Source organism: Microtus oregoni, unplaced genomic scaffold (genome assembly GCF_018167655.1).
Source record: "Microtus oregoni isolate MIOR12 unplaced genomic scaffold, Mior012 000033F_ref0000390, whole genome shotgun sequence".
In the NCBI taxonomy this organism is placed as follows: domain Eukaryota; kingdom Metazoa; phylum Chordata; class Mammalia; order Rodentia; family Cricetidae; genus Microtus; species Microtus oregoni.
In genome coordinates this window covers 16,622,348-16,648,026 of record NW_024543092.1, presented here as the reverse complement: position 1 = coordinate 16,648,026, position 25,679 = coordinate 16,622,348, and the positions used below count along the sequence as shown (strand labels likewise).

Here is a 25,679-nt window from a genome sequence, read left to right as displayed (position 1 = left end):
CTCGTATTGGTTTGTCAACTGTTCCTGGAGTAAGTGCTCCTCTCTATAGCTATGGCCCCCATTCTTGAGCCCTTCTGCTTAAAATACATTAGAAGGAGTGGGAGGTGAGAAAGCGTTTGCCACATAAGTCGAAAGACCTGAGTTCAATCCTGGGAATCTATATAAAAGCCAGATCCATTGGCGCATGCTGGTAATCACAGCTCTCAGTAGGCAGAGTCAGGAACATCTCTAGGACCTCACGGACAGTCATTATAGCCAAACTGGTGAGCTCTAAGTTCAGTTTTAGGTTCTCAGGCACACACACACACACACACACCCCGTAAGCAAATACTATCTTTCCAGAATGAGCTGTGAATCAAAAAGACAGACCAGCTAAGTCAGAGGCAAGTGTCAAGTAATGCTCCAATCACACACATACATACACACACAGGAAGAAGCCATGGTCAGAAACCTGTTCACATGCATCAGGGTCTCTTCCACTCACAATAGAAAGCACGCATGCGTGGGAGGCATCGACTCTGCCATGGATGGGCCTGGGTACTCACCTGCTCTGTCTCCACGAAGTTGGACACGTGGCCATCGTCGTTCACACCGCGGGTGAGGAAGCGAGTGCCTGCTCGTTCACAACTGATGCGAGAGATGAGGCAGGCCTTGGCCTGCTTGTGGGAGGCATACACTGTGCGGATGGTCACCAACCCACAGATGACTTTCAGCAACCAGTCACAACAGCTCACCTGGTGCTGCCTCAGGGGCACATGCAAGAGCTGGTTCCTGTAAAACAGACCCACCTTTGGGTCACCCTACCAGACGCTACAAATGCTGCACCCAGAGCCAAGTACTAAGCTTCCCGTAGGCCCCATTGCTCCACTAGGCTTTTATATGCAATTTCATCCAAATGGAAACATTCTGTCCTGGAGGGAAACTCACTAAGCCTCAAAAGTTCCAAAGGGAGGCTCTTTAAAATTCAGAAAGTTCTAAACAGAAATTCCTTAAGCTAAGGAAGTCAACAATTCACAAGTCTCAAGAAGTCCCCGAAACTTAACAGATTTATAAAGGCCTTTCCCATCTTCAGGTTATATAACCAGCAAGAACTGCTAAGGAGAGGAGACGCTAACCTGTGACCTGCCTGCAAGTGTTCAGAGATGCACATGGTTCTAGCTTTCCTAAATTCTCACTCACACTGGAGCAGCTGCCTTTGAGTTGTCCAGGCTTCTTTAAGTAAACTCTAACCCACACTCCTGCAAGTGTCCTATGCGAGCTCAGTGGTTCACTGGGTTGTTCTTTGGTGGTGTTATTATTCCGGGCTACTGTGAGTTCCTTAGCTAAGGTGGAGAGACATTTTGTCATGTCCCTGAGGAAGAATTATCACCCAACAGAGGCCAACAATGACTGCTCTCCAGTGGGTCCTACAGTTGGAACATATAGATTCGCAAAGTTCTGTGCTTCTGAGACTCGGCCAGTATGATATGCACAGGAGGAAGAGGCCAGAAGTCCTTCGCTTATGCTACTACCAGGTGACAGTAAGGACCAGAGGGAACACAACTGGAAAGGAAGCCACCCATTCAGGGACCTTAAGAAGAGCTTGTTTAGAACTATGTCTGCCATGTTCTTTATTAGAATAAAGTATTTAGTCTTGGGTCTGAGACCTGGTGCAGTAGTTAGGAGCTTGTGTTGCTCTTGCAGAGGATCCTAGTATGGTTCCCAGCACCCACATCGGAAAGCTCACAACCCCTGCAATTCCAGCTTCAGGGGACCCAACTCCCTCCCCCTCTGACCTCTGTGGGCAGCTGTACTCATGTGCATACATACACACATGACTAAAATCACTCATGTTTTAGCCAGCAGTAGTGGCACCTGCCTTTAATGCCAGCATTCAGGAGGTAGAGGCAGATGGATCTCTGAGTTCAAGGCCAGCCTGGTCTATAGAGCGAGTTCTAGGACAGAGCTACACAAAAAAATCCCTGTCTCAAAAAACAGTAAAAGAGCATTACTCATGTTTTGATTAAGTAATAACACTAGGCAAAGATAAGATGACATAAGACTGTATTTAATATGCATGCACTTATACACATTACACATATGCACACATACAGAGTGGGGTGAATATAATGAGAGCACTGTGAGGAAATCCAGAATAAGTAAATAGGGATCAGATGAAAATAAAAGTTGGTCAAAGCTCCAGTATTTCTTTCCTCTCCACACCCTGCAGATTATTCTGGGTTCTGCAGTCTGTGGTGATTGTAATGGTTAAAACAGGACACATCCCCAACCTTGATATGAGGGTTTGTCCCTAGCTGTATTGTATCTTGTTATGCCATGTTCAGCTGGTATCACCAGGAGACCTGCTTTTTTCTGAAGGGAAATGGAGGAGCAGTGGATCTGGGGTGAGTGGGTGAGGCTGCGAGGAGGAGAGGGAGGGGAGGCTGAAGTCAGGGTGTATTGTATGAGAGAAAAATAAACAAGCAAATAAAAAAGCAAAAAGCAAACAAACACCACCAACAAACACAGGACACATGCTAGAGTCCACAAAGTGGCATTCCAAAATTATTGGCGTGGACTGGTCTAATCCATCCGTGCGTGGCCCCATGTGGAAGGCATTATTATCAGAAATCCCATTTGATAAAACTGAGACATGAGAACTAAAATGCTTGCCCAAGACCACAGAGTCGGCAAATGCAGTGTGGTGTTCTAAAGCCAAGTCTGAGAGTTTGATTTTATTGACTGATTCATTGATTGGTTGACTGTAGCGAGACATAGAACTCGGGACTTTATGCATGCTAGGTGAATCCTCTGTCACCGCCTCACTCCAGCTGTCCCGGATGAAAGCCCTACAGTTGCACAGGGTTGAGCTATCCTCCCATCCCCCACCCCACCGTCAACCAGCCTCCCTCATACCCCGGAGGCCCCAACAGTGCCAGTCTGAGACTTGTCACTGGGGAACTTTCTCTTGCAGGGTCTGGAACAAATCTAGGTCACAATGGCCTATTTGTTTAAAATAAGGAAGCCGGTTCCTGCCCTAGAGCTCAATTCCCTGGAGATGTGTGTGAGTGGAGGATCTCTGTGTTTCAAAGCCTTTGCCCTGAGGCCAGCTTCTGGGAATGTGACCACTGCCAGCCACTACCACCCGCACCCAGCCAGTCAGCCCTGAGAGCCCTGCCCACCATCTGGGTTCCCACAGGTGCAGGACTGCTCTGTGTGACGATGGCGGAGAACCAAGACCACAAAAACAGGCTGCTTTCAGAGCCACTCTCTGGGCTTCAGATAATAAGCTCCTTTAGTAACATACATTAAATGTATGTCCCCTGTCACTGGGGGCATGGGGAGGAGCCTCTGTCAACTGGACAGCTCTGGTCATTTACTCAAGTGGCTCTGGGGAGGACAGCTTAGAGAAGATCTGAATCTTCAGTGAGGGACAGCTTTGCACTTCCTGCCAGGCCTCGAGTGCATTAGGAAGTGACAACCATTGGGGCAGGATGACCCCACTGCTGTGCTCTTTCCTGTGCTCACCAGCTGTATCCTACATGGACTCCATCTGCCTCCTGCCATGGCTTCCAGACCTCAGCACGATACAGTGGGGTTGGGTGATCTGGCTGCAGCCACTCGGCCTGCTGACTCTGATGTGGTCAGCTTCAGGGGCCAGGGTGGGTACCCACCAGTACCCACCCGTACCCACTCAGTGCATTCCGCAGACAGTCCCTCCTCTGAAATCCAATCTAGCCTGGAATCTGCTTTAAAAGGAGTACAACAGCACCTCCTCTCCTCTGCGCCCTCTCTGCTCCACCTCTTTACCCCCCTGGCTCTGTGCTGTCTCACAACTGCTGCAGAGCGCTCAATGGGAAAGCAGGAACACAAGCGCTGGGGTAAGCCGGATGCCCAGGATCTCCTGTTTCCAAGGAATGCCCCCGCCTCCTTTGTGTTCACAGATATCGCTGTTTCTGAACCTCTGCACAAGACCTTCCCAGTCTTGGGCCACAGTGCAAAAGAACATGCTGGGCCCCCAAGAATAACCAGATATCACAGAAGGGCCAGCAAGCACCTGGCATCTTCAACTAACTGCATGACCAGCAGCACACCTGGGCAGCTGGTTAGAAACGTGGACGGGGTCTCAGACTCGGTCCCCACCTAGATGCATGCACTAGAGTATGCATCACAACAAAACAGGCAGGATTTCATATGTGTTCCAAACCTGAGCACATAAACTGGCAAACCGGAGAGGACCTTGGAGGACATAAAGGCAGGGTACTAGGGGTGAGACAGGTTGATTTATCAAAATCAAAAGAGAGGTGAAGAATTCACGAGCAGGGAGCTGAAGCCCTATAGAAAGGACCCTTAGCCTACCATGGGAGCCTTTGCTGATTCCTGTGGGCAAAGCCAGGCAGGCACCAAGGAAGGGCAGGAACAAGCCTCCATTTCTGTGTCTAGCTTGGAGACCAGTGTGGCTCCAGAGAGGGCTTTGGGCTAAAGCATTAAAAGACGAGGTTTACAAGGAAACAAGCAGCAGATTCCCGCCGCAACGCTTCTGCCCACTTCTCTTATCCTCCGCAACTGTGAGGAGAACGGCGCTCTAGAGAAGGCGAGAGCACGATCCCTGCCACCATTGCCCTCTCAGCTTCCACACAAGGGCAGGTCCGTGATCCAAGGCTCTGGACCAGCTGAGGAGAGCATCAGTGCAGAGAAGGCCTGAGTAAGTAAAGCCCCAATATTCTACCCAGGGAACAGAGTTTCTTTCCTAGATCTACCTGGGACCACAAAAATACACACCTGGAGCAAAGCCCGCAGGGTAGAGATGCTGGATTAGTTATCTTTTCTCACTGAAGAGAGCAAATGAGACTCTAAGTGCCACTCCAGAGCTGATCCAGCACCCCAGGCAGAGGCACGATGGAAGACATTGGCTCTATGTTACCCAGAATCTGCCCTCTGTGACCCAGTGCCTTACCAGAAGAACGAGGTCCCCCATTCAGAGCAGTCATCGCCCTGTTTCTGCGCCCTGATGGTCAGATCAAAACTGGAGCCATCATTGGGCCATGCAAAATAAAACACCCCTGAGCTCAGGATTTTCTTCAAGGCGAGCAGGCGGTCCTCTTCTTTGGCCTCTTCCTGAAGGGGGCAAAACTCAGTGGCGGTGATTTTGTAGATCTCTGCATCTGGAATTCTGCCCACTGATGTGCAGCCTGTCACCAATACCAGGAAGCTCAAGGGGACCCCACCTGGAAGGGTTATAGAGAAGATGAAGGATTATGGATACTGAGCAGGCTGCATCCCAGTTCAAACGCCAACCCTAACTGGAGGGTATTTCTAACTCTTGTTCCCTAGGCCCTAAGGTAGTGCCCACCTACCCAGTCTGTACCCCAAGCAGTGCCACACCCATCAGAAATTTGTATTCCTCCTCAGCTCAGAAAAACAGCTCTGCTCTAACAGACCCTAGGGTGAGTCTGACGTGAAGGCTTTCCCACAGCTCGCTCGCTAGCCTACAGTTCTACTCAGCTCTCAGCCCCAGCTCTCTCCACAGGACTGAAGGAGAGGCTTTGTCTCCCAGCCATCTACCCTATAGACCAGCACACTCCTTTCAGCATCCTCTCTTCCTAACCCCAGCCCTCTTCCAAATCTGTGCCCACCACCTTCCAATTCACCCTCTTCAGCTCAACCCTTATTCCTTACCCGTTGCCTGGGCACCCTCCCAGCTAATGCAGGCATGGCCTTCTTAAACACAGCGGATAGCAGACTTCCCCTGCTCAGATCCCTCTGTGGCTCCCACTGAACCCCACCCCAATGACAGAAATGCAAACCCCTCCCGAGGCCTCCTGTTCTGTATCCTGCCCCGTATCTCACCCCCACCCCATATGCGGACTGTTCCCAGGCAGCTGCTCCCAGGGCTGCTTCTCTCTGCAGCACACATTCTTACAGTCAGTCTGTAGTTTGATGGGAGACATCCTCCCACTTGGAGAAAGGCTCCCTTGCCATCTGCCCAGCAAGGGACTCCTTCCAACCTCCCAGCTGACTTCCCCGCCTCAGTTCTCTCCTGGCCAGGTAGAAGCATGCGTTTTTGGTCCTAGCCTTACACCTTCTGGAACCCCAGGAGCCTTTCTTCCCCCACTGGGTAAGCCCCTGACCCTCCTTTGGGTCTATGGGCAGCACTTCCTCCGGAAAGCCGGACCTGCTCTCCAAAGACAGTAGGATGCCCATCTTTGTATCAGAAGTTTCCCAGCGGCACGTGGGCACAGAAAGCCAGTAGCCTTCATTCCAGCTGTGTCCCTCAGCAGCAGCGGTTCTCCCCAGGGGCAGGAACTCAGTGTACACTATCATCTACCACAGCACATGTATGTGAACACTTCCTAAATAAGTTCCAGTACAGGAGACTGATACACGCTTCTCCAAGCCCCTGCCACACTGTCCCTGGCTGCTCCTTTTCTATCCCACGTACCCTACTTCATAGCAATACTACCCACGTCAAGGGGTGGTGGCCATACTGTGTGCCCTTCCAAAACACAGGGTCCAAGAGATACCCCCAGTGGGTGATGGGCCTGGATCTATCAGGAAGTTCTTCCCACCCAGTAAGGTTTACTCCACATGGCCAGCAGCCTCTCGCTGGCTGAAATGATGCTTTATGCCATTCTCATACCTCACCATGCTCTCATAAAAGACCACAAAGGCAGCAAACCCAACCACCCGCCGCCTCCAGCAGGCTGCCCTTCTTCTTCACTGGTGGAATGCGGCTCCGGCGAGGGGATGATTGGTTTTTATTAAAGAGTAAGTAGGTCACGGCTCACACATGCTGACTGATGCACTGTGGGGAAGGAGGGTGCCCATGGGGCGAGGATATTGAATTGGCGTGTGCATCCTCAGGAAACCACTCTGAAATAACGTAAGCTCCAGAGTTCTGCTGGGCCATTAAAGCAGTTAAGGTTTTCCCAGCAGGGTAGGTGAATTTCAGTGAGGCTGAGGCGGTCCACAGCCTGGGCACCCGGCTCCCTGAACTGATGAGCTCGGTGCTAGGGGAAAACAGTATTGAGCAAAGTTCCCTTGCAGGGCCAAGACAGGGCCCCATGATCTGGGCTGGGGCTCAATGAAAGAGAAAGGGATGAGGAAGGATTGTGGGGCAGGGGAAAGGGGACTCTTACAGAGAATGAGAAGAAATGGTGTCACCACGGGAAGGTGCCCTTCAGCTGGGGCAGCACCCCAGAAGGCACAGAGGCAAATCAGAGCCACTCGGTGTGCACAGCCGAGCCAAATGCCTCCATATATCTGATACACAGGATGATTCTCTGCACACCAGGTACTATACAGTGACTTAGTCATCCCAACAACCACCATTGTCAGCCCATTTTATAGAGAGGGGAAAGGAGGCAAGCAGAGGCTAAAAAGCCAGGGGTGACTGAGAAGGAAAACTGGGATCACCTGGATCACCTGAATCCACTTTCTGGCTATACCACTTGGGCAAGTTACTCAGGCTAAGTCTTGCTCTCCAGCCGGCACTTGCCATGCCCCTGGTGGGTAGTAGTGACACTGGGCTGAACAACACTGCTCCCGAGAGTCAGCACTGCCATTTCACATGCAAAGTTCCCAGGGGAACTCATCAGGACCCAGGCACACTATTCCGGGTTGAAACTGTTATGGTTTTGGTCCCTTTAAGAGACAAGCCACACCCATTCCCCTCCCCATCCGCTGAGGCAGGCTGATCTTCAGCTTCCGGCCTGAGCTCATTCTCTATTTTCCATCTTCCTCTTGGAGAGGCAGCTTCGCTTCTGCCTCTCTGCCCACTTCTCTGCTTCCCCCTTCTCTGTCTCTTTCTCATCTTCTCTCTCTCTCTCTCTCTCTCTCTGTGTCCCCTTCACCCTTTCTCTTCCATAACCCCCTGAATAAACATTCAACCTCACCCTGCATGTCGTGTCTATCCATGTTTCTGTCTTCTGCCCGCCCGCCATGTGTCTCCCTGCCCCGAACCAGCCATTGCTCAGGGACCAGCAGCCTCTCTGTCTGAGGCCCACTGCCTGCTGCCACATGGCCCGCCACCACTGCTCTGGGACCAGCAGCTGTCTCTGCCTGGGACTGGCTGCTCCCAGGGCCTGCTGTCTGCCGCCACATGGCCCACCACCAGCACCGCTCAGGCCTCCGCTCTGGGACCCGCAGCCATTTCTGCCTGGGACTGGCTGCTCCCAGAGCCCGCTGCCACCATTTGGGACCTACAGCATTTCTGCTGCCTACTGCAGGGAGGATCTTGCAGCTTTAAAAAAAAAAAAAAAAAAAAAAACAGAAACCCCACTGCAACATGGGGTTTTCTTTAAGCCTGAGGTCTGCCTGTCCCTGGCCTTTTGACACCTTAATCTTGGACTATAAGATAGGTACTTACAAATGTTTGTGAGCCACAGCTCTAGTCTCTGGAACTTTACTACAGCAACCAAATAATAATGATAATAATAATAATAATAATGCACACCCAAGTTTTCACCTGTATCTTAAAAGCAGTATTGTGACAGCAGATGGAGATCAGCGCTCTCTTGGGCACTGGGCAGGTGTGAAGTACTGTTAAAAGTCTTTTAAAATCATAATTAATGTTAATAAATCGTTTGAGTTTTTATTGTAAAGCTGGTATTTATTTTCCTATAAATAGGTAAGGGCAGTGGGGGGATGGGCAATCTGACTAATTGGCAGCTGTTGGACTCTTGTTGCTTTGAGCAAAGAGACATTCAAACAACTGGTAGATTACCTTGCACCAACGCCAGCTGTTTTGAAGACTTCGCAGATGCCTTGGAAAAAACTCACAAGGACCACAGCTGTGGCTCTGAGTCCTGAGGGCACAGCCTCAGCCAGGACTGTGTGGGAGAGTTCATTCCAAACTCATTTTGCTATCAAGCATAATACAAGACATTGAAACCACTTCAACCAAGGCCTAAGAAGCACATTTTCCCAGGGGCCTAGCTGAGGGATTGTTGCGATTGGTGCAAAAGGGAAAACACAATGATTAGTACAAACACACACTTTCATTTATATGCAAAGTGTGCTGATTGGTGCAAACACAAACCTTAATATACATGTGAGGTGTCTCCTGATTGGTTTAAATACCCTTCTTGACTGTATAAACAAGTAGCTAAGGCTCACTTAGTGAGTGGGCTGGGAGAGCCTGTGCTGCCAGGCCTGGGTGTAACAGCTCTAGCCCAATAAACGGCTTCCTTTAAGGGACAGGAAGAAACAGCGGCAAGCTGCAGCAGCCGCAGAGGAGCAGGCAGCAGACCAAGCTGCAAAAGTGGCAAGACAACCTGCTGCCTGACAGAGACAGCCAGGGCAGGCTTAGGGGAGATGGCAGTCAGTGCCTAAGAGAATGGAAGTCTGTGAGCAAAGGAGGATAGAGCCTACATATAGAGACTGAAGTCTCTGGGAGAGTTCTAGCTGCCAAGCCTCCAAGGCCAAGGGTCTCAGACACTCAAGGTCTGGGAGCAATAACACAGGCTACTGTCAAGGGCTGAAGAATCACGATGCCTGGCCTGCCCACAAGCTTCAATGCAAGGGTTAAGGAAGCTGGATGACTTCCTGCAGGCCTACAAAGTTTTAGACCTAAGGGTCCGATGCCAAGGGCCTGCAGGACAGGTGTGACACCAGAGGGCTCCACGTGCCCTACTCCTCCTCTTTCTCCCATCACTCAACACTGTCCAACACAGAAGACACAAAACCTCCAAAGACCAGCACTTGAAGAGCTTCTCCTTGCCCTCCTACGACCTCTATCTGGGTAGAAGAGAAGGATGCTTTCAGTTGATTGGTAGCATTATATTTTGCAGCATATTCTAGGTGCTGACAGGTAAAAGAAAACTGCTAGAACCTTCCTTACCAGTGTCCAGCGGATGCCCATGACTGCCTGAGGATGCTCCTCTTGAGCAGGTGGCCCTCCAGACACACTCCCATCCTCTGTCCCTCAGACTCTCACCCTGTCACAGACCCTTCTGTGCTCTGAGTTCTCCACTGGTCGACCTCTTACTATTGGGCAGTTAACCAGTGTCTTAACCAGGCTCGGATTTATCATTGCAGTCAACTGTGGCAACACTCTGGGCAAACAGTATAAGCCGTACAATGCAAGCAAAACATTTGGATAAATCCTCATTTAACATAAAATGTAGGGGCTGGAGAGGTAGCTCAGAGGTTAAAAGCATTGCCTGCTCTTCCAAAGGTCCTGAGTTCAATTCCCAGCAACCACATGGTGGCTCACAACCATCTGTAATGGGGTCTGGTGCCCTCCTCTGGCCTGTGGGCATACACACAGACAGAATATTGTATACATAATAAATGAATAAATATTAAAAAAAAACAAAAAAAACCATAAAATGTAAAATGTGTAGTGACGATATTTTATAACAAGATGGTAAATATTACCAGTTGATGGAAGGACAGTAGATTGCACCATTTGTAATTATGATTTTCTTTTGTAATGTTTATTTTACTTGTGTGTATTTGTGGGTGTGTGGGTGTGTGTGCACAAATGCGTGTATGTCCATCCACAGAGACCAGAGGTGGTGGATCCCCTGGAGTCAGAATTCCGGGCAGTTGTGAGTCACAAATATGGGTGCTGGGAATTGAACCTGGGTCCTCTGAAAGAGCAGTACACACTCTTAACCACTGAGCCATCTCTCCTGTCCCTCTCAATAGAAAACTGTCCGTGTTGATGAATAGTTGGGAATAGAAAGATTTATTATAGAAATGTCACTCAATTCTTCAAGATCCTCGGTTGGTGCTAGAAAGGAATGGTAAGGAATTTATCAGCAAAATTACTATTAATGCTGACAGATTATATCAAATTAAATTCTTCAGTTAGGAGAAAAGCAAACACACGGCAGCCCCTGACTTACAAATGAATGGTACTGAGCCACTGACACGGCTGACTTCAATAGTACTGACAGCAATGTTTGGAAGCACACCTTTGTGTGGCACCCCAGAGTTCATCACCTCCAGAGCGGGGACGCCATGGCCATAGCCCAATTAGGGAAATGACATAAAAATGAAGAGTGGCTGCAGGTCAGACCAGGGGCACATTCCCAAACAGATAGCTCCTAGAGAGATCTGAGACCTGGGAGGTCTGTGCACTCTGTGGCCAAAGAGGAGTATGGACCTGTGGAACCATGCTGGGCCATGGCCTCTCCTGGTCTTGTTCAACAGCCCTCACTTGTGCTCCATGTGCTGTAGATTTTAAGGAAAGGTTCAGAGTCGAGCCCAGCTGTAAACTGGAGGTCACTGGCTCCTGCCCACAGGTCAGAGTTGTCTAGGCTGGCAATACTGCAGAGGCGCACGCTGTAGGTCAAGGCGAGGCCAGAGGGGTCCACCTGCCTCAGACGTATGAGGAGGCCTCTCCTGAGGCTCACACCCTGACTCTAGAATCTGGGTTTTGCTTTTGAGAAGTAAGATCAATTTTCTTATTGATACCAAGAAGCAAAGAAGTTCAGCATCTAGGTTCAGCACGGTCTCAGGAGTGGCCGATGGAGGCCGAATTCAGGGGAAAACAGCGGGGATCTTACAGTAAGGTTAAAGATCAAGCTTAGATGGCGTTGTGGAGTCTATGCTCCTCCTGTGGCTTTTGGGGCCTCAGACAAGTGCTTCCCTTCTCTGAGCCTCACAATAGGACACACCAGGGATTGAGGTGTGTCCCAATCTCTCCCCGCTAATTGATTCTGATTCAAATGATGTGTGTCTCCAGGGTGTGGGCTCTAGCCCCTCTTCCCTTCTGTTTACATAGCACAGAAGAGATGCACTGACTACAACATGGTGGCTGGGCTCTCAGCTAGGGAGAGCACATGTGTATGGTGCTACCCAACACTGTAGAGGAAATTTACACCAAAGAAATCGGCAGACACACTATGTCAGAGTCCCCACTCCCATAGCTGGAGGCCAAGCACCTGCCAACACACTCCTGGGTATAAGGATTAAAATAAAGTATTCAAAGACTGACAATGGCCAGTCCATTTCAAGACTTGCTGCAGGACATGGAACGCCCTTAGTCTCCAAAGGTTAGAGACTCAGACATCTCTCCAGAGAAATCCCCTTCTGAACCGACCTCTGTGAGTCTGTACCCTGACTATTCCAGGAAACGGCCACTGAAGCCACCAGCCTCAACCGTGGTCTCCTCCAAGCCTCTTTCACATTGCAGAACTTCTTAGGATGTAGTGCGGACAGACACACATACACACACACACACACACGTTCTCTCCCTTCGGTCTCAGGATGGCCACTGTGCCCATGTCATATCCTACCACATGACCAGCCTCCTTAGACCTCGAGGAGCACCCATACATTTCAAGGGTGTCATGTTCAGCCCCTCATAAAAGAACTCTTAAAAACTCTGTGGGGGTGGGTGAGCTGGCTCAGTGGAAAAGGCACTTGCTGCCAAGCCTGGCGACCTGAGTTCAATTCCCAGGGTTCACATGCTGGAAGGGGAGCACCAATCCCTGCATGTTGTTTCTGGGCCCCACACTTATGCCATGACATGCATGTGCGTGTGTGTACATATGCTTTTTTTTTTTAAAGTTGCCAACTGTGTGGGAGGGGTGGCAAGACGGTTCGTCTAGCAGAGTTCTTGCCCCGATGCCTGGTGACCTGTCCTAGTTTGAGTTTTGTAGCCGTGTTAAATGCCATGGCCCAAATCAACCTGGAAATGGGCTGATTTCATTTAGCACTTTGCGTGCCATCATCGAAGGGAGCCAAGAGAGACGGGAGCTGATGCAGAGGCCACGGAGGAGTGCTGCTTGCTGGCTTGCTGCCTCTGGTTTGTTTGGCTACTTTTCTCTTACAGTCCAGGGCCACCTGCCCAAGGACGGCACTGCCCGCAGTGGACTGGACCCTCTTACATCAATCAGAAATCAAGAAAATGCCCCAAGGACATTCCCACGGGCCAATCTGATGGAGACAATTCCTTAATTGAAATTCCTTCTCCCCAGATATATCCACATTGTGTCAAGTTGACAAAAACCAACCAGCACATAATCTTAGCTCAGGTTCCTGCAGGATAGAAGGAGAGAATCAACTCCTGCATGGTGTCCTTTGACCAAAACAGGAATGCTATGCATGCACATACATGTGGCCACACAGGTGTGCACACATGTGCAGGTATGCACATAACACACCCACCCACACCCACACCCACACCAAATATTCCTGGCATGATAGGAGAGAACCAATGACTGCATGTTGACCTTTGACCTTAACACAAATGCCATGCATGCACATGACCACACATGCACACAATAAACAAACAAATAAAAATATATAAATAAGTACAAACAATGCAAAAATTAAGTATTGGCTTTGTGGGAAAGAGAGGAGTCAGTTTCTGTTCGTACAGAGGAACAGACCTAGAGAAAGCAACTGAACACAGAAGGTCAGCTGTGAAGATGGAGCGGGGATCCAGGAGAATCTGGTGGGAAATTTCCGGGGCCATCGTGTGCCGGGTCCCAGGCTGTGCACTGCAGAGATCCAGGAGACATAATCCATTACAGTCTGGGGTTTGAATCATCCCCGCAGCTAGGGAAGAGGGAGGGAGGTCTTGATAGTCCAGGTCAAGAGAGAACCGAACCCCTGGGACCGTAGGGGTGGATTCTTCTTCCTGCTGTATGCCTTTCTGTGCTTGTATTGTGTGTAAGCCAGCTCACTGCTAATCACGGGCACTCTTAGCCCTTCCCGCCGGCGGGAGCTCGGGATGGGCTTTCATGCAACCACGTGTTTCTCAATTTCTAACACAAATGCCTGTTCTTCTTTCAAAGGACTGAACTTTAACTCTGTCTGAATTGAAAACCCAGGAGGAAACCATCAGAAGCCACACCCCACAGGGCACCATCCTCCAACGCCCCAAACACCCAAGGATGAGAAGCACAGAGGAAAACAGCCCAGGTCAAGGAGACACAGGGTAAGTAACGCTGGGTTCAAGCCAGTGCTTTCTGAACATACCAAAGGGGGGCGGTTGGCAAGGCTTGGTTTTAAATGTCCAATCCTCCCATCTTTCAGATACACCAACACACTTTCCAGAAGTTGCTGACAAAGGGCCAGACACACTTAAAGTCACACTTCCTCACCAGCTCCGGAAGGGACTCATGAAGGCAGCTTTGGGGTCTGGGAGGACGTCAGCAACCGTGCTGGTGTCTTCTCTGTACCCAAGCCTCCCGCTGATGAGGCACCCTGCTTGGCTGGCTGGTCTGACCTGGCCCAACAGGAGACTGTATCCACTCACTCCCTAGAGGGTAGTGGGGGTACTAGCTGAGGAAAGAGGACGCACAGACCTGGCCAGCTTGGAGGGCAGGGCCCTTGGCCACTCCACTCCCTGCAGCGGACCCCACAGAGACCCAGGCTCACCCAGACAAGGATTCTTTACGGCTTGTTCCCCATCCTACTCAGAACCAACGCCCGTATCTGACCTCAGCTCACAGCTCAGGAAAACCCCTGTCCTATGAGAAAGTGAAGGCCATTGCGTGCCGCTCCTTCCTGTCGCTGGACACCAGTCCTCTAACAGGAAGATACACGAGGTCGGTTGAGATGCCACAGGGCACATGTGTAAAGTCTAGGTCCTACTTGAAAACAACTCAAGCTGGTCCCAGTTATCCTGCTTCCCTGGGTATGAGCCCCTGCCAGAGATAAATGTTTCATCCATTCGTGTTTAAAAAACTGCCAGCTATACCTTTAGGACTGTGAACCCTGCCAAGTGCCAGGGCGTTAAACCAGAGATGACAAACGGGGGAAAGGTGACTGCAGAAGGGTGCAAGAGGGCAGCTTCCAGGCCTTCCCTTCTGCAGGTGAGCAGGATGCCAATCAAGCCTACCTCCCTGGGGAGCAGGGCTAAGGCTAACAGCAGGAGGAGGCACCACCCTTAAGGTCCTCACAGGGCAAGATCAGGACTCCAGGGGTCTATAACTTCAGAAAGATTCCAGAGGCAAAGCCCAGCCCAAACCTTGGCTGCTCCCATTCTCATGAAAAAGTCAGTGTTTGGAGGCAGCTGGGAGTGTTGTAAATCCCAGCTGAACTCTTCACCCCAAGGTGAGTCAGGAAAAATCTCTGAACCTGATTCCTTTCTCCTTTTCTGTAAACAGGGAGACGATGGTTATCTCATCAGCTGATGCTGAAGACTGAACATGTTAACTAGGTCTAATCTTTGGCACAACACAAGCATCTAGCAAGTTCATTTCGTCGCATGAGTACCGCATGTTTTTTCCTAAACATTTCCGATTTGGAAGTGAGGAGTGTAATCATCATATCTAGTGGTGGTGGTGGGGAACACCCCACCACAGGAACGGCCCAGAAAAGTAGCGGCAAGCACATCACCGCTGTTTGGCCAGCCCTAAAACCCTGTCTGTGCAAACAGAGGCTGTGAGCTGCCAAGAACCTTCTTCACATGCTTGGCTCACAAAACCCCCCCAAAGCCTGAATTTGGAAGCCTCCCAGCCGATCTCATTAGGAATGTGACCTGCGTCCTGGCCTTGGCTGGAAAGGCCACTGGACTCCACAGCCTAGTCTTTCATGATAGGTGAGACAGACTTCAAACAGGTTCTCCTCCCTGAGAGGGGGGAGAGTAGGGCTGCAGGTCAGGCGCTGCAGAGGTGGCTGCCACCAGCTCGGGGCAAGCAGGGCTACCCACTTCTTCCTGTGGGTTCTCTCTCTTTCGTCAGACCCGTTTGGATGCAGTTTCCTCTCTCTCACTCCCACATAAAGCATCGCAGTTTTTCTCTCCTGCCCCCACCCCCCCTTGAGCCCTTTCTCTCTCTAGATACACCCAGGATGTCCAGTGATGCTGCTTCAGGTGACCGTTTGAGCCGTGGTCCAAGCCTACCTACCAGACGTGCCTAAAAAGCCAGATGCATAACACGTACGAGAAAGGATGAGCAGAAGCCCGACCACCTTGCAAAAACTCAGAACCGGAAAACAAGGCAGGTAAACTTCCCTGGGCTGGAAACCATGCCCTCCAGACAGGCGACTATCAGCCTTCTGCCACCCCTCTCCCCTGCACTCCCCAAGAGGAGCAGGCTGAGAAACCTAAAGCAACATCTTCAGAAATGAAAGTAGAATATCTAACCGGATGGCCTCCCTGGCTAACACCAGGGGCTGTCCAAAGCTTGTTGGCCAGACTGCTGAGCCATGGGTACTCACCGGATTTTAACCTCAGCTCCCCGAGGCAGCCATAGGCATCCGTCAGCTTGCCATACTGTCCTTTAATGACTTCCTTCTCTTCCGGAGCTGAGGGGTGGGGAGGGGGGAGAGAAACAGATCAGAGAGACATCAGCAAGCAAGTGGCTCTGTTCACGCTTGTTCATTCACGCTGCGTTTGCCAATCTGGCTCTCACCCACGCGAAAAAGGAAACACAGACAATAGCACGGCCCACAGACGCCATGTGTACAGGTTTTAGGATCCGAGAAACAGAAATGCAAAGATTTAGACCTTCCCACGGAAGGCTTGTTCTTTGGAAATACTGGCAGTTTCCTGTGTGTTGGGGGTGGTGGTGAGGAAGGTGCAGGGAGCCCTTGGGTGGATGGTGGTGCGGGGCACCTTGGGTCTGGCTGCTACCTTAGTCTTCATTGCACAACACATGCTCAGAACAGGGTGAGGTCTCATAATCCATGTGCGATCCAGGCCTTTTTTTTTTTTTAAGTGCCAGCCACAGAAACTTTATCTAGGAAATCCCCAAGACACCTGCTTCTAAGTAGGCATCATCAGAGCACACAGGTCAGGGTGACTCAGGGCTGGGGCAAGTGAGCCCCAAGGCAAGCTGCAGCGTGCTAGTCACCTGCTGGGTGACTAGCAATGATGTCAGTACCCAAACAATGTCCCAGCCTGGTTTAGGAGCAAGAAGGAAGGTACACAGGGACAACAGCTGGGATGCCATAGACCGCGTCTCGGGATTCCAGGAGGGGGAGCAGGTCTACGGACCTTTCCTCAAAATGATGTTTCACCTGCATTAAGAACAATACACAGACCCGAATCACTGTGACATCACTACACTCTGTGAAAGACGTGGTCACTAAGGACCTCACAGATAACCCGTGTGCATAAAACATCCACAGCAGGTGAACTGAGAGAGGCAGAGAGCAGACTCAGGGGTGGCAGGGGCTGAGCGTGTACAAAGGAGCATGCAGGTTTGTTAATGGGGTCTCTTTTAAAAGGGGACAAAAATACTCTAAAATTAGATTGTAGGGATGGTCAGATAACCCTATAAATACTAAAATACTTTAAAAAACCATGAACTATATACTTTCTGAAATCAGTTGTGTGGTATATGAATTACATTTCAATAAAGCTGGTATAAAAATTAACGACAAAGGAAGATGACAGGGCACTCATTTTACTGGAATCTAGCTACTAAATATTGAAAAATAGATTTATTTCTTATTGTGTGCGTGTATCGTGTGCATATATGTATATGTATTTGCATCACATGCATGTCTGGCACAGGTGGAGGTCAGAAGAGAGCATTGGCTTCCCTGGAATTGAAGTTACAGATGGCTGTAGCCACTATGTGAGTGCTGGAAACCAAACCCTGGTCCTCTGCAAAAGCAACAGGTGCTCTCAACTGCTGAGCCGTTTCTTCAGCCCATAGTTAGCGAAATATTTTACTGTCTGAAGTCCTTGCCTAGCACGTAGGGTTTGAGCCCTAGCAACACACACAAAAATTTGCTATAATGTAGCAATATATATTCCTTATGGACAGTATCTTTTTTAAAATTTATTTATTTATTAAAGATTTCTGTCTCTTCCCCGCCACCACTTCCCATTTCTCTCCCCCTCCCCCAACTAAGTCCCCCCGCCCTCAGCCCGAAGAGCAATCAGGGTTCCCTGCCCTGTGGGAAGTCCAAGGAACCCCCACCTCCATCCAGGTCTAGTAAGTTGAGCATCCAAACTGCCTAGGCTCCCACAAAGCCAGTACGTGCAGTAGGATCAGAAACCCATTGCCATTGTTCTTGAGTTCTCAGTAGTCCTCATTGTCCGCTATGTTCAGAGAGTCCGGTTTTATCCCATGCTTTTTCAGACCCAGTCCAGCTGGCCTTGGTGAGTTCCCAAAAGAACATCCCCATTGTCTCAGTGTGTGGGTGCACTCCTTGCGGTCCTGAGTTCCTTGCTCGTGCTCTCTCTCCTTCTGCTCCTGATTTGGACCTTGAGATTTATGTCCGGTGCTCCAGTGTGGGTCTCTGTCTCTGTCTCCTTTCATCACCTGATGAAGGTTAATATTCAGGAGGATGCCTATATGTTTTTCTTTGGGTTCTCCTTATTTAGCTTCTATAGGATCACTAATTATAGGCTCAATGTCCTTTGTTTATGGCTAGAAACCAAATATGAGTGAGTACATCCCATGCTCCTCTTTTTGGGTCTGGCTTACCTCACTCAGGATAGTGTTTTCTATTTCCATCCATTTGCATGCAAAATTCAAGAAGCCCTTGTTTTTTACTGCTGAGTAGTACTCTAATATGTATATATTCCATACTTTCTTCATCCATTCTTCCATTGAAGGGCATCTAGGTTGTTTCCAGGTTCTGGCTATTACAAACAATGCTGCTATAAACATCGTAGAGCATATACTTTTGTTTTATGATAAGGCCTCTCTTGGGTATATTCCCAAGAGTGGTATTGCTGGGTCCAGGGGTAAGTTGATCCCGAATTTCCTGAGAAACCGCCACACTGCTTTCCAACACACTGAACCTGATAGAAGAGAAAGTGGGAAGTACTCTACAACACATGGGCACAGGAGACCACTTCTTACGTACAACCCCAGCAGCACAGACATTAAGGACCTCATTGAATAAATGGGACCTCCTGAGACTGAGAAGCTTCTGTAAAGCAAAGGACACTGTCGCTAAGACACAAGGACAGTATCTTTTTAAAATTACTTATTCTACATTTATTTTGTGGGGGTGGCACACACCACATGACATATGTGGAAATCATAGGATAATCTGCGGGAGTGGTTCTCCCCTTCCAACTTGTAGGATGGGGATTGAACCCAGGCAGTCAGGGTTAGTGGCAGGTGCCTTTACCTGCTGAGCCATCTCATTGGCCCTATTAGCATCCTCTTAAATAACAAAATCTAAACTGGGAGTGGAGGCTCACGCCTGTAATCCTAGCACTCAGGAGTTGAGGCAAGAGGACGCACAGAAGTCAGCCAGGCTTCAGAGTGTGGGGTGGGCTTTGAGGTCTCATATATGCTCAAGCCACACCAAGTGTCTCAGACTACTTCCTGTCGCCTGCAAAGATGTAGGGCACATGGCTACTTATCCAGATCACGTCTGCTCGCATGCCACCAAGTCACACCATGATGATAATATACTAAACCTCTGAACACGTAAGCCACTCCAATTAGATGTTCTCCTTTATAAGAATTTCCATGGTCATGGTGTCTCTTTGGTTCCCCTTGGCAGAACCTGCGATAACTACTAAACAGGACACAAGGATTTCAGGACTGGTGGCTGGTGGGATGCACACCTGGAGCAGTCAGTAAGGTCAAAGACAGATCCTCCATCTCTGCAGACAGGATGGAGCCAGGAAGCCATCTGAAAAGGAAGGCTGAGCAGAGCAGTGGTGGTGCATGACTTTAATCCCAGCACTTGGGAGGCAGAGACAGGTGGATCTCTGTGAGTTCGAGGCCAGCCTGGTCTGCAGAGCAAGTTCCAGGACGGGCTCTATAGCTACAGAGAAACACTGTCTCAAAGAACAAAACAAACAACAACAAAAAAAAAATTGAAGGCTGACCGTCACCATGACTGAGAAGCAGTAATAATATCCTATTGTACTTTGTTGTATCAGGCAGCAGGGAGACTCAGTCCAAAACAGCCAATAGCCTGAGATCTCCCCTTAGGGACACCCACTCAGGTAAAGCCAGGGCCTTGACTATGCCTGAAGAAGAGACATTCAGAATGAAGCAAAGTTAGAGAACTGATTAGGTGAAGACAAGGGCAAGTGGATGCTTCCATAAACATCGGCATTCAGAGAGAGAACTTCTTAGGAAAGGACAGAACACGCTCAAGCAAGACAGGCTCAGGAGGAGAGCTGCACTTTGATATTATCTTCACGAAGGCTAGATAAATGATTTTGTAGCTTGTAAGTCATATGACTCAGACTGTAATTTACAAGGTTTGAAGATTAAGCCAAGTTTGATACTCATTTCTCATCTTAAAGAATTACCTTTTGTAGATAGCTCAGCCAGTCACAGACACTTGCCACCAAGCCCAATGACCCGAGTGTGATCTCTGGCACCCACACAGTAGAAGGAAAAACAATTTGTCTCAGACTCCCACATGTGTCGTGGCATATGGACACACTCACACACATATAGACATACACGTATATATGCACACACACACACGTGTATGTACACACATGCACAAAAGAATGTAACAACGTTTCTTTAAAAGGAATGATCTTTTGTAAATTAAATTGTAATTTGTAAAATAAAGTGTGGATTTGTAAGGTGTTACTTGGATTTAGAGATGAGAGAAGGGTAAAACTGTAGTGGGATGCCGAGCTACACCATCTCGTGAAAGTATTCCTAACTATACTCTGAGAACCACCTGGGGTAAACTGGTCTCTGGTCACGTAGCCATAAATTCCTCAAGCAAACTGGTCTGTGAACCAGCCGTAAATCCTTACACGAGGTGTCCCTGACTCGAGGATGAGAATGGCCTGATCACTATAAAGGCTCACCTGCTGCAGATGTCCACAGCGGCCTCTCCGTGAATGTCACAGTTGTGGTTCCTGAGTTTGAAAACAAACCAACTGGAGGTGGCGGTTGCTTCCCACTCCTGGCCTGGGACAGCCTTGCTGGCTGTGACTAAAGGCTCATCTACTCCGACTTATCCAGAACTCTAAGGTTTTTTCTGCAGGTATCCCATAGCAAAACTCAAGGCTACAAATATTCTGGCCCCGGTAAGTACAGTCTGTTGCTTTAACAACCTTGTTAGAGGTGCAGGAAAATAGACACCCTGTCTTCGGACAGCTTAGATCTTATCACAATAATTGAGTTACTGAGTCGGGACTGCTTTTCTGTATCCTTGTATTTGTTCCTCATCCCCAGCTCTTGTTATTTGTGGTTTTTCACTTTAAGACGTCAGGATGGCTACAGTCAACCACTGTGGCTTTGCTGTCTGTTTTGTGGCTTTTCTGTTTAAAGACACCTTTATTGCATACGCATTATTGATCAAGCCACATTGAATGCATAGCCACCAGCACAAGAGGTCCAATCAGAATAAAGCTCATTATATACAAGTGATGTTCTCCAAAGGATATCACTGCCTCTCTGCACATAGAAATGCAAGGTGGTGCTACAGCACTGGGCTGAGAGCCACTTAAATCTAATTTTTATTTTATATGTACAGAAACTTTGCCTGCGTGTGTGTGTGCACCATTTGCATGCCTGGTGACTGCGGAGGCCGGAAGGTGGCACTGGGTCCCCTGAAACTACAGTTACAGACACTTGTCAGCTGCCATGGGGATACTGGAAATCCAACCCAGGTTCTCCTAAGTGCTGAACCATTTCTCCAGTCCCCTGAGGGCCATTTGAAAATATATACTAAGGGGTCAGGAAGATATTCAGTGTTTAAAGGCACTTGCCACCAAACCTGACAACCTGAGTTCAATCCCTGCAAGCCACAAGTTGACCTTTGACCTTTGTGTGAGCACTTACACATGAATATATGAAATAAATGAATGAATAAATAAGCTGGAGAGATGGCTCAGAGGGTAAGAACACGGGCTGCTCTTCCAGAGGACACAGGTTCTATTCCACATGGCACCCACACGGCAACTCACAACTGCCCATAACTCTAGTTCTAGAGAACCAATGCCTCTTCTGGCCTCCATGGCTACTGCATGCATCTGGCACATGACATACACACAGGCAAAACCACCATACCCATAAAGATAATAAACAAAAATTTAAAAACAAGTGTCAAAACAAAAATGTGAAATTACCAACAAAATGTAACAAACAGTGGCGTCAAATAAGTCTTCAAAGGGGCACTTGCTCCCAAAATCAGACAAGAAGCCAGTGTTTCACCCTTCAGCATTATCTGGGAGTATGTGCAATAGGTAATTAAACCGTTGCCGCTCAGTCCGCCCCAGGCACAAATGACCTCAAAAATGCCAAATCAATCTCCGAGTTACAACACAATTTAGACAGCTGGGTGTATCTGTAAGTGTAAAATGTACAAACAATGAGGAGCCATTGAACTAGGTTCCAGAGCTTGGCAAAGCCCCGGGGAAGCCTGGCAGGAAAACAGCCATCCGCCCTCAGTGTGAATTTATTACCGCCAGGCCTCCCAGCCTAGGATGGCAGAAGATGTCCCTGGCAGCCACAGAGACCTCGAGGGATAGCTCTGGGGAGCTATACAATCACTGAAATTGTACGTCGATTTTTATGGCTAGGAGCCACAGACTCTCAAGGAGATTGCGGACATCACAAAGATTAAGAATCAGCTCAATGAGTTAATTTCCCCCAAACTTGACTGGGCCTCGTTTTTTAGGGAGTGCGCAAAGTGACCTAAATTGTGACTTATGAAATCACTGGCCTCTCCGAGACTAGCTGGTGCTGGACCCCACACTAAGTAGACTCTGCTGGCATTTGAGGGGCTGCTTGCAGCAAGGCAGGCATTTGTAAAATGAGGGTCTCAGTCACTTAGAAGGGGATTGGGAACCACAGACACACCCTTTATACAACCTGACCCAATCAACCCTGGCAGTCAGGAAATCCTACTTAGCAAGTGAAGGTATCCGAGAGAGAAACATGCTCTTCTCTTTGGCTGTCAGACTACCATCCCCAAGGAACTAGAATGTCCTCAGAAATCCCAAGCAGTGGGAGGAGGGGAAGGATAGAACCTGGAGCCAGCCAGAGGAGGAATTACCTCTCAGGAAGAAAAGTCACAGTTCTGACAACTGTAGCCAGGCCAGGAGACCATGTATAACTTGTAAAGCACAGGACCACACCTTGACCAGGATGTCATAGTTCCGCACGTCTCTTGCTCTCTGTTTACATCTGAGGCTCATGGACTTGGGGGCCGCTGGGTCTCTTTGTCTTCTTCCCAACCCAGCTTCACTGAATGTATCTCCTGTTAGATCTCACGGGCAAGCTATATATCCAGAAATGAACTCAAGGTGGACTATAGAAAGATTTCTGGAAGCTAAGTAAAAGCTAGCAACTCCTCAGGAACTTGTGAAATGGGTTTTCAGCACCCCAAAAGGAGTCATTTCCCCTGCCTCTGGCAGAAGGGACATTCGAGTTACCCATGGTGTCTATCTGCGTGACAAAGTGCATGCTGGAGGTCAGGACCCTCAGCATCGCAAGCCTGTGCTATACATTTCAAAGTTTATACTAGCGTCCAGGCCCTTGCCTTCCTCCATCTATTCCTCCTTGTAAGCCACACGATTTGTCCACCCCATTCATTCAATCTTCTGTCTGCTTTCGTTAGGGTATTCATTGGCTGTGAAGAGACACCATGGCCACAGCAACTCTTACAAAGAAAACATTTAATTGGGGTGGCTCGCTTACAGGTTCAGAAGTTCAGCCCATGATCATCACGATGGGGAGCATGGCAGCATGCTGGCAGATACAGTGTTAGAGCTGAGAGTCCTACATCTTGAAGGAGACAAGGAAATCAACTGGAAGTCACACTGAGGGAAGCTTGAGTAAGAGACCTCAAAGCACACCTCCAGAGTGACACACTTCCTCCAGGAAGGCCACACCTCCTAATAGTGCCACTCCATTTGGGGGTCATTTTCTTTCAAGCCACCACACCATCTACCTTCCTGCCTGCCTACCATCCATCACTACCCTCTTGCTCTCTCACTATCGCCACTATTCTTTCCCACTCCCCAGCTTCCCTGGACCTGGCCATTCCCAGACCACCTCTTTCTCTCTGCTCTGGACTTTTCCAGATGTCACTAGAATATGTTCTATCTCTTATTCACAATAAGAACCTTCCTGCTAACAATGAAGCCGTCATGTTGGCAGTTTCTTCCCTGGCCATGCCCTTGTGTACATCTAGGTACGGATACTATTTTAAAAATGTTGTATGTTGCTTCCATACAGAAGCTGGCTCTGGTGTTGGGTTTTGGCCTGCTCTCTCCAGACCCAAGCATGCTTATTTAAAAGGTTTCCTCCAAAGTCTCTATCCTGGGTCAGGTGGGCCACCTGGTTTCTGTGACAGGGAGAAAGAAAAAGGGAACCAGCCCAGAAAAGGCTCTATATGCTTCAAACAGTAAAACTATTTTTTTTTTTTACTAGCATCTTATTTTTGTGAAAACTCTCCAGGCCCCCTCACCCTTAGAGTCTCTAATTACCCTGTTATGTAATACCCCACCAGGAATCTAAGCGAGGTTTGATGAAACAGCTGTCACTCCAAAGTACCACTCCAGTTTCTCTCTCTCTCATCTTCCACCGTACTCTGGAAATGCTGGACGTCAGATGGGCTCCAGAATTTTTCCAGATGAATCCAACTGCCACCCATATCTCAAATGGGAAGGGCTTTCCATAGTCTGCCTCCCGGCTGGTTTGAAGACCCCGTCTATGATGTCCGGGCGGGCAAAACCAGTTTCTGATTAAGTAGATAGTAGGAAATGCTGGGCAGAGGAGTGCCGCGACGATAAGTTCTGAGAGCATGGCCTAGGGAAGTATCCATTTGTCTTCATGGAAAACACTGTCATCTTCAGGGTAAGCAAAACAGATGTCGTAGGCAGGGGGTGGAGTAGTGGGCTCCAATTTGGGGGCCACCCTCAAGCTTTGCAGATTGGGAGCAATGGATGCAACTCGTGGGCCCCTAAGTCGAAGAGCTCCTCCAGGATTTCCTCTGTGAGACATTGTCCCCTCCGAGCCCACTCGTCTCTTCAGCCTTCCTGGGCTGGGCCTCTCTAGCTGGCTAGGCTGCGCCCCCTCAATTCCTGGGGCTATAATGACACTGCTGTAAGGGGGTGGTTGCTCCAGCTCTTGGAGGTGTGTTTCTGAGCCCATCACTACGGCCTGTTCATAGGTTGGTACCTCAAAAGCCTCACTGACCTGTGCATTGCCTGAGGCCTCTGAATTCTCAGTCTGCCTTGAGCTCTGCCTAGATTGGAGGCTCCGTTCCACCACACAGGACAGGAGGCAGGCAAGAAAGCAGAAGCCAGCCAAGCAGAGGAAGAAATAAGCAAAAGGAGCAATGTTAGGCTGTATGACCAGTAAAGCCAGCCCCAGAAGGAGCGAGGCGCTGCTCAGGAAGAGAAATGACTGCTTCAGTTTCTCCCACAACTGCCTTGGCACCATGGTCCCTCCCAGGGCACCTCTCAGCCTGACTTTCGCTGTCTGCCACAGTTGAGTCAACCCATGCTCTGGATGGAGGACAATGTGAACCAAGACACAACAAGGCCACAGGGACACCAACTACGAGAGAAAAAAAATCTTAGAAAGGCCTAAGGCAACCACCAGAAGTTCTAATAACTTTCCACACCCCAAGTAGTCCCGTCCCAGGCCTCTTCCCTCAAGTCTTTAAGCTCTGATTTCAAGTTTCCTGTCAGCACAGAGGCTGGGAGGTGCGTGGGAAGGGGACACCTTTTCTCCGAGGAAATAGCAACAGTCAATCTCAAGACAGCTCCCATCGGCTAGACTCCCTGCCACTTTCCTGAGTTCGGTGTAGCAAGAAACAGTAAAACTATTAAAAAAAAAAAAACAACAAAAAACAACTAACAGCAAACCTATTTAAAAAAGTAAACT

The 25,679-nt window shown here is 49.1% G+C and overlaps 2 protein-coding genes across 9 annotated transcripts in view; both read right to left on the bottom strand.

Moving 5' to 3' along the window:
- Positions 1-25,679, bottom strand: part of Synj2 (synaptojanin 2) — a 104,531-nt gene that overhangs the window by 54,422 nt on the left and 24,430 nt on the right. For 6 of the 8 annotated variants that reach the window (XM_041680157.1, XM_041680155.1, XM_041680154.1 and 3 more), the window contains exons 2-4: positions 16,105-16,191; positions 4,937-5,207; positions 546-771 (exon numbers count right to left, since the gene is read on the bottom strand). In XM_041680157.1, coding sequence (XP_041536091.1) covers positions 546-771; positions 4,937-5,207; positions 16,105-16,191 — 584 coding nt within the window. Of the gene's footprint in view, positions 1-545; positions 772-4,936; positions 5,208-16,104; positions 16,192-25,679 lie in introns of those variants that run through there. The other 2 variants (XM_041680152.1, XM_041680158.1) reach the window with 2 other exon arrangements.
- On the bottom strand, positions 24,346-25,382 carry LOC121466443 (transmembrane protein 139-like). The gene has a single exon (XM_041680163.1). It carries the CDS (start codon positions 25,230-25,232, stop codon positions 24,597-24,599), a length of 636 nt encoding a protein of 211 aa, XP_041536097.1. The 5' UTR covers positions 25,233-25,382; the 3' UTR covers positions 24,346-24,596.

What these genes read in the sequence shown, in the direction of transcription:
- LOC121466443 (XM_041680163.1), bottom strand. Translation starts at nt 25,232, where the DNA reads ATGGTGCCAAGGCAGTTGTGGGAGAAACTGAAGCAGTCATTTCTCTTC.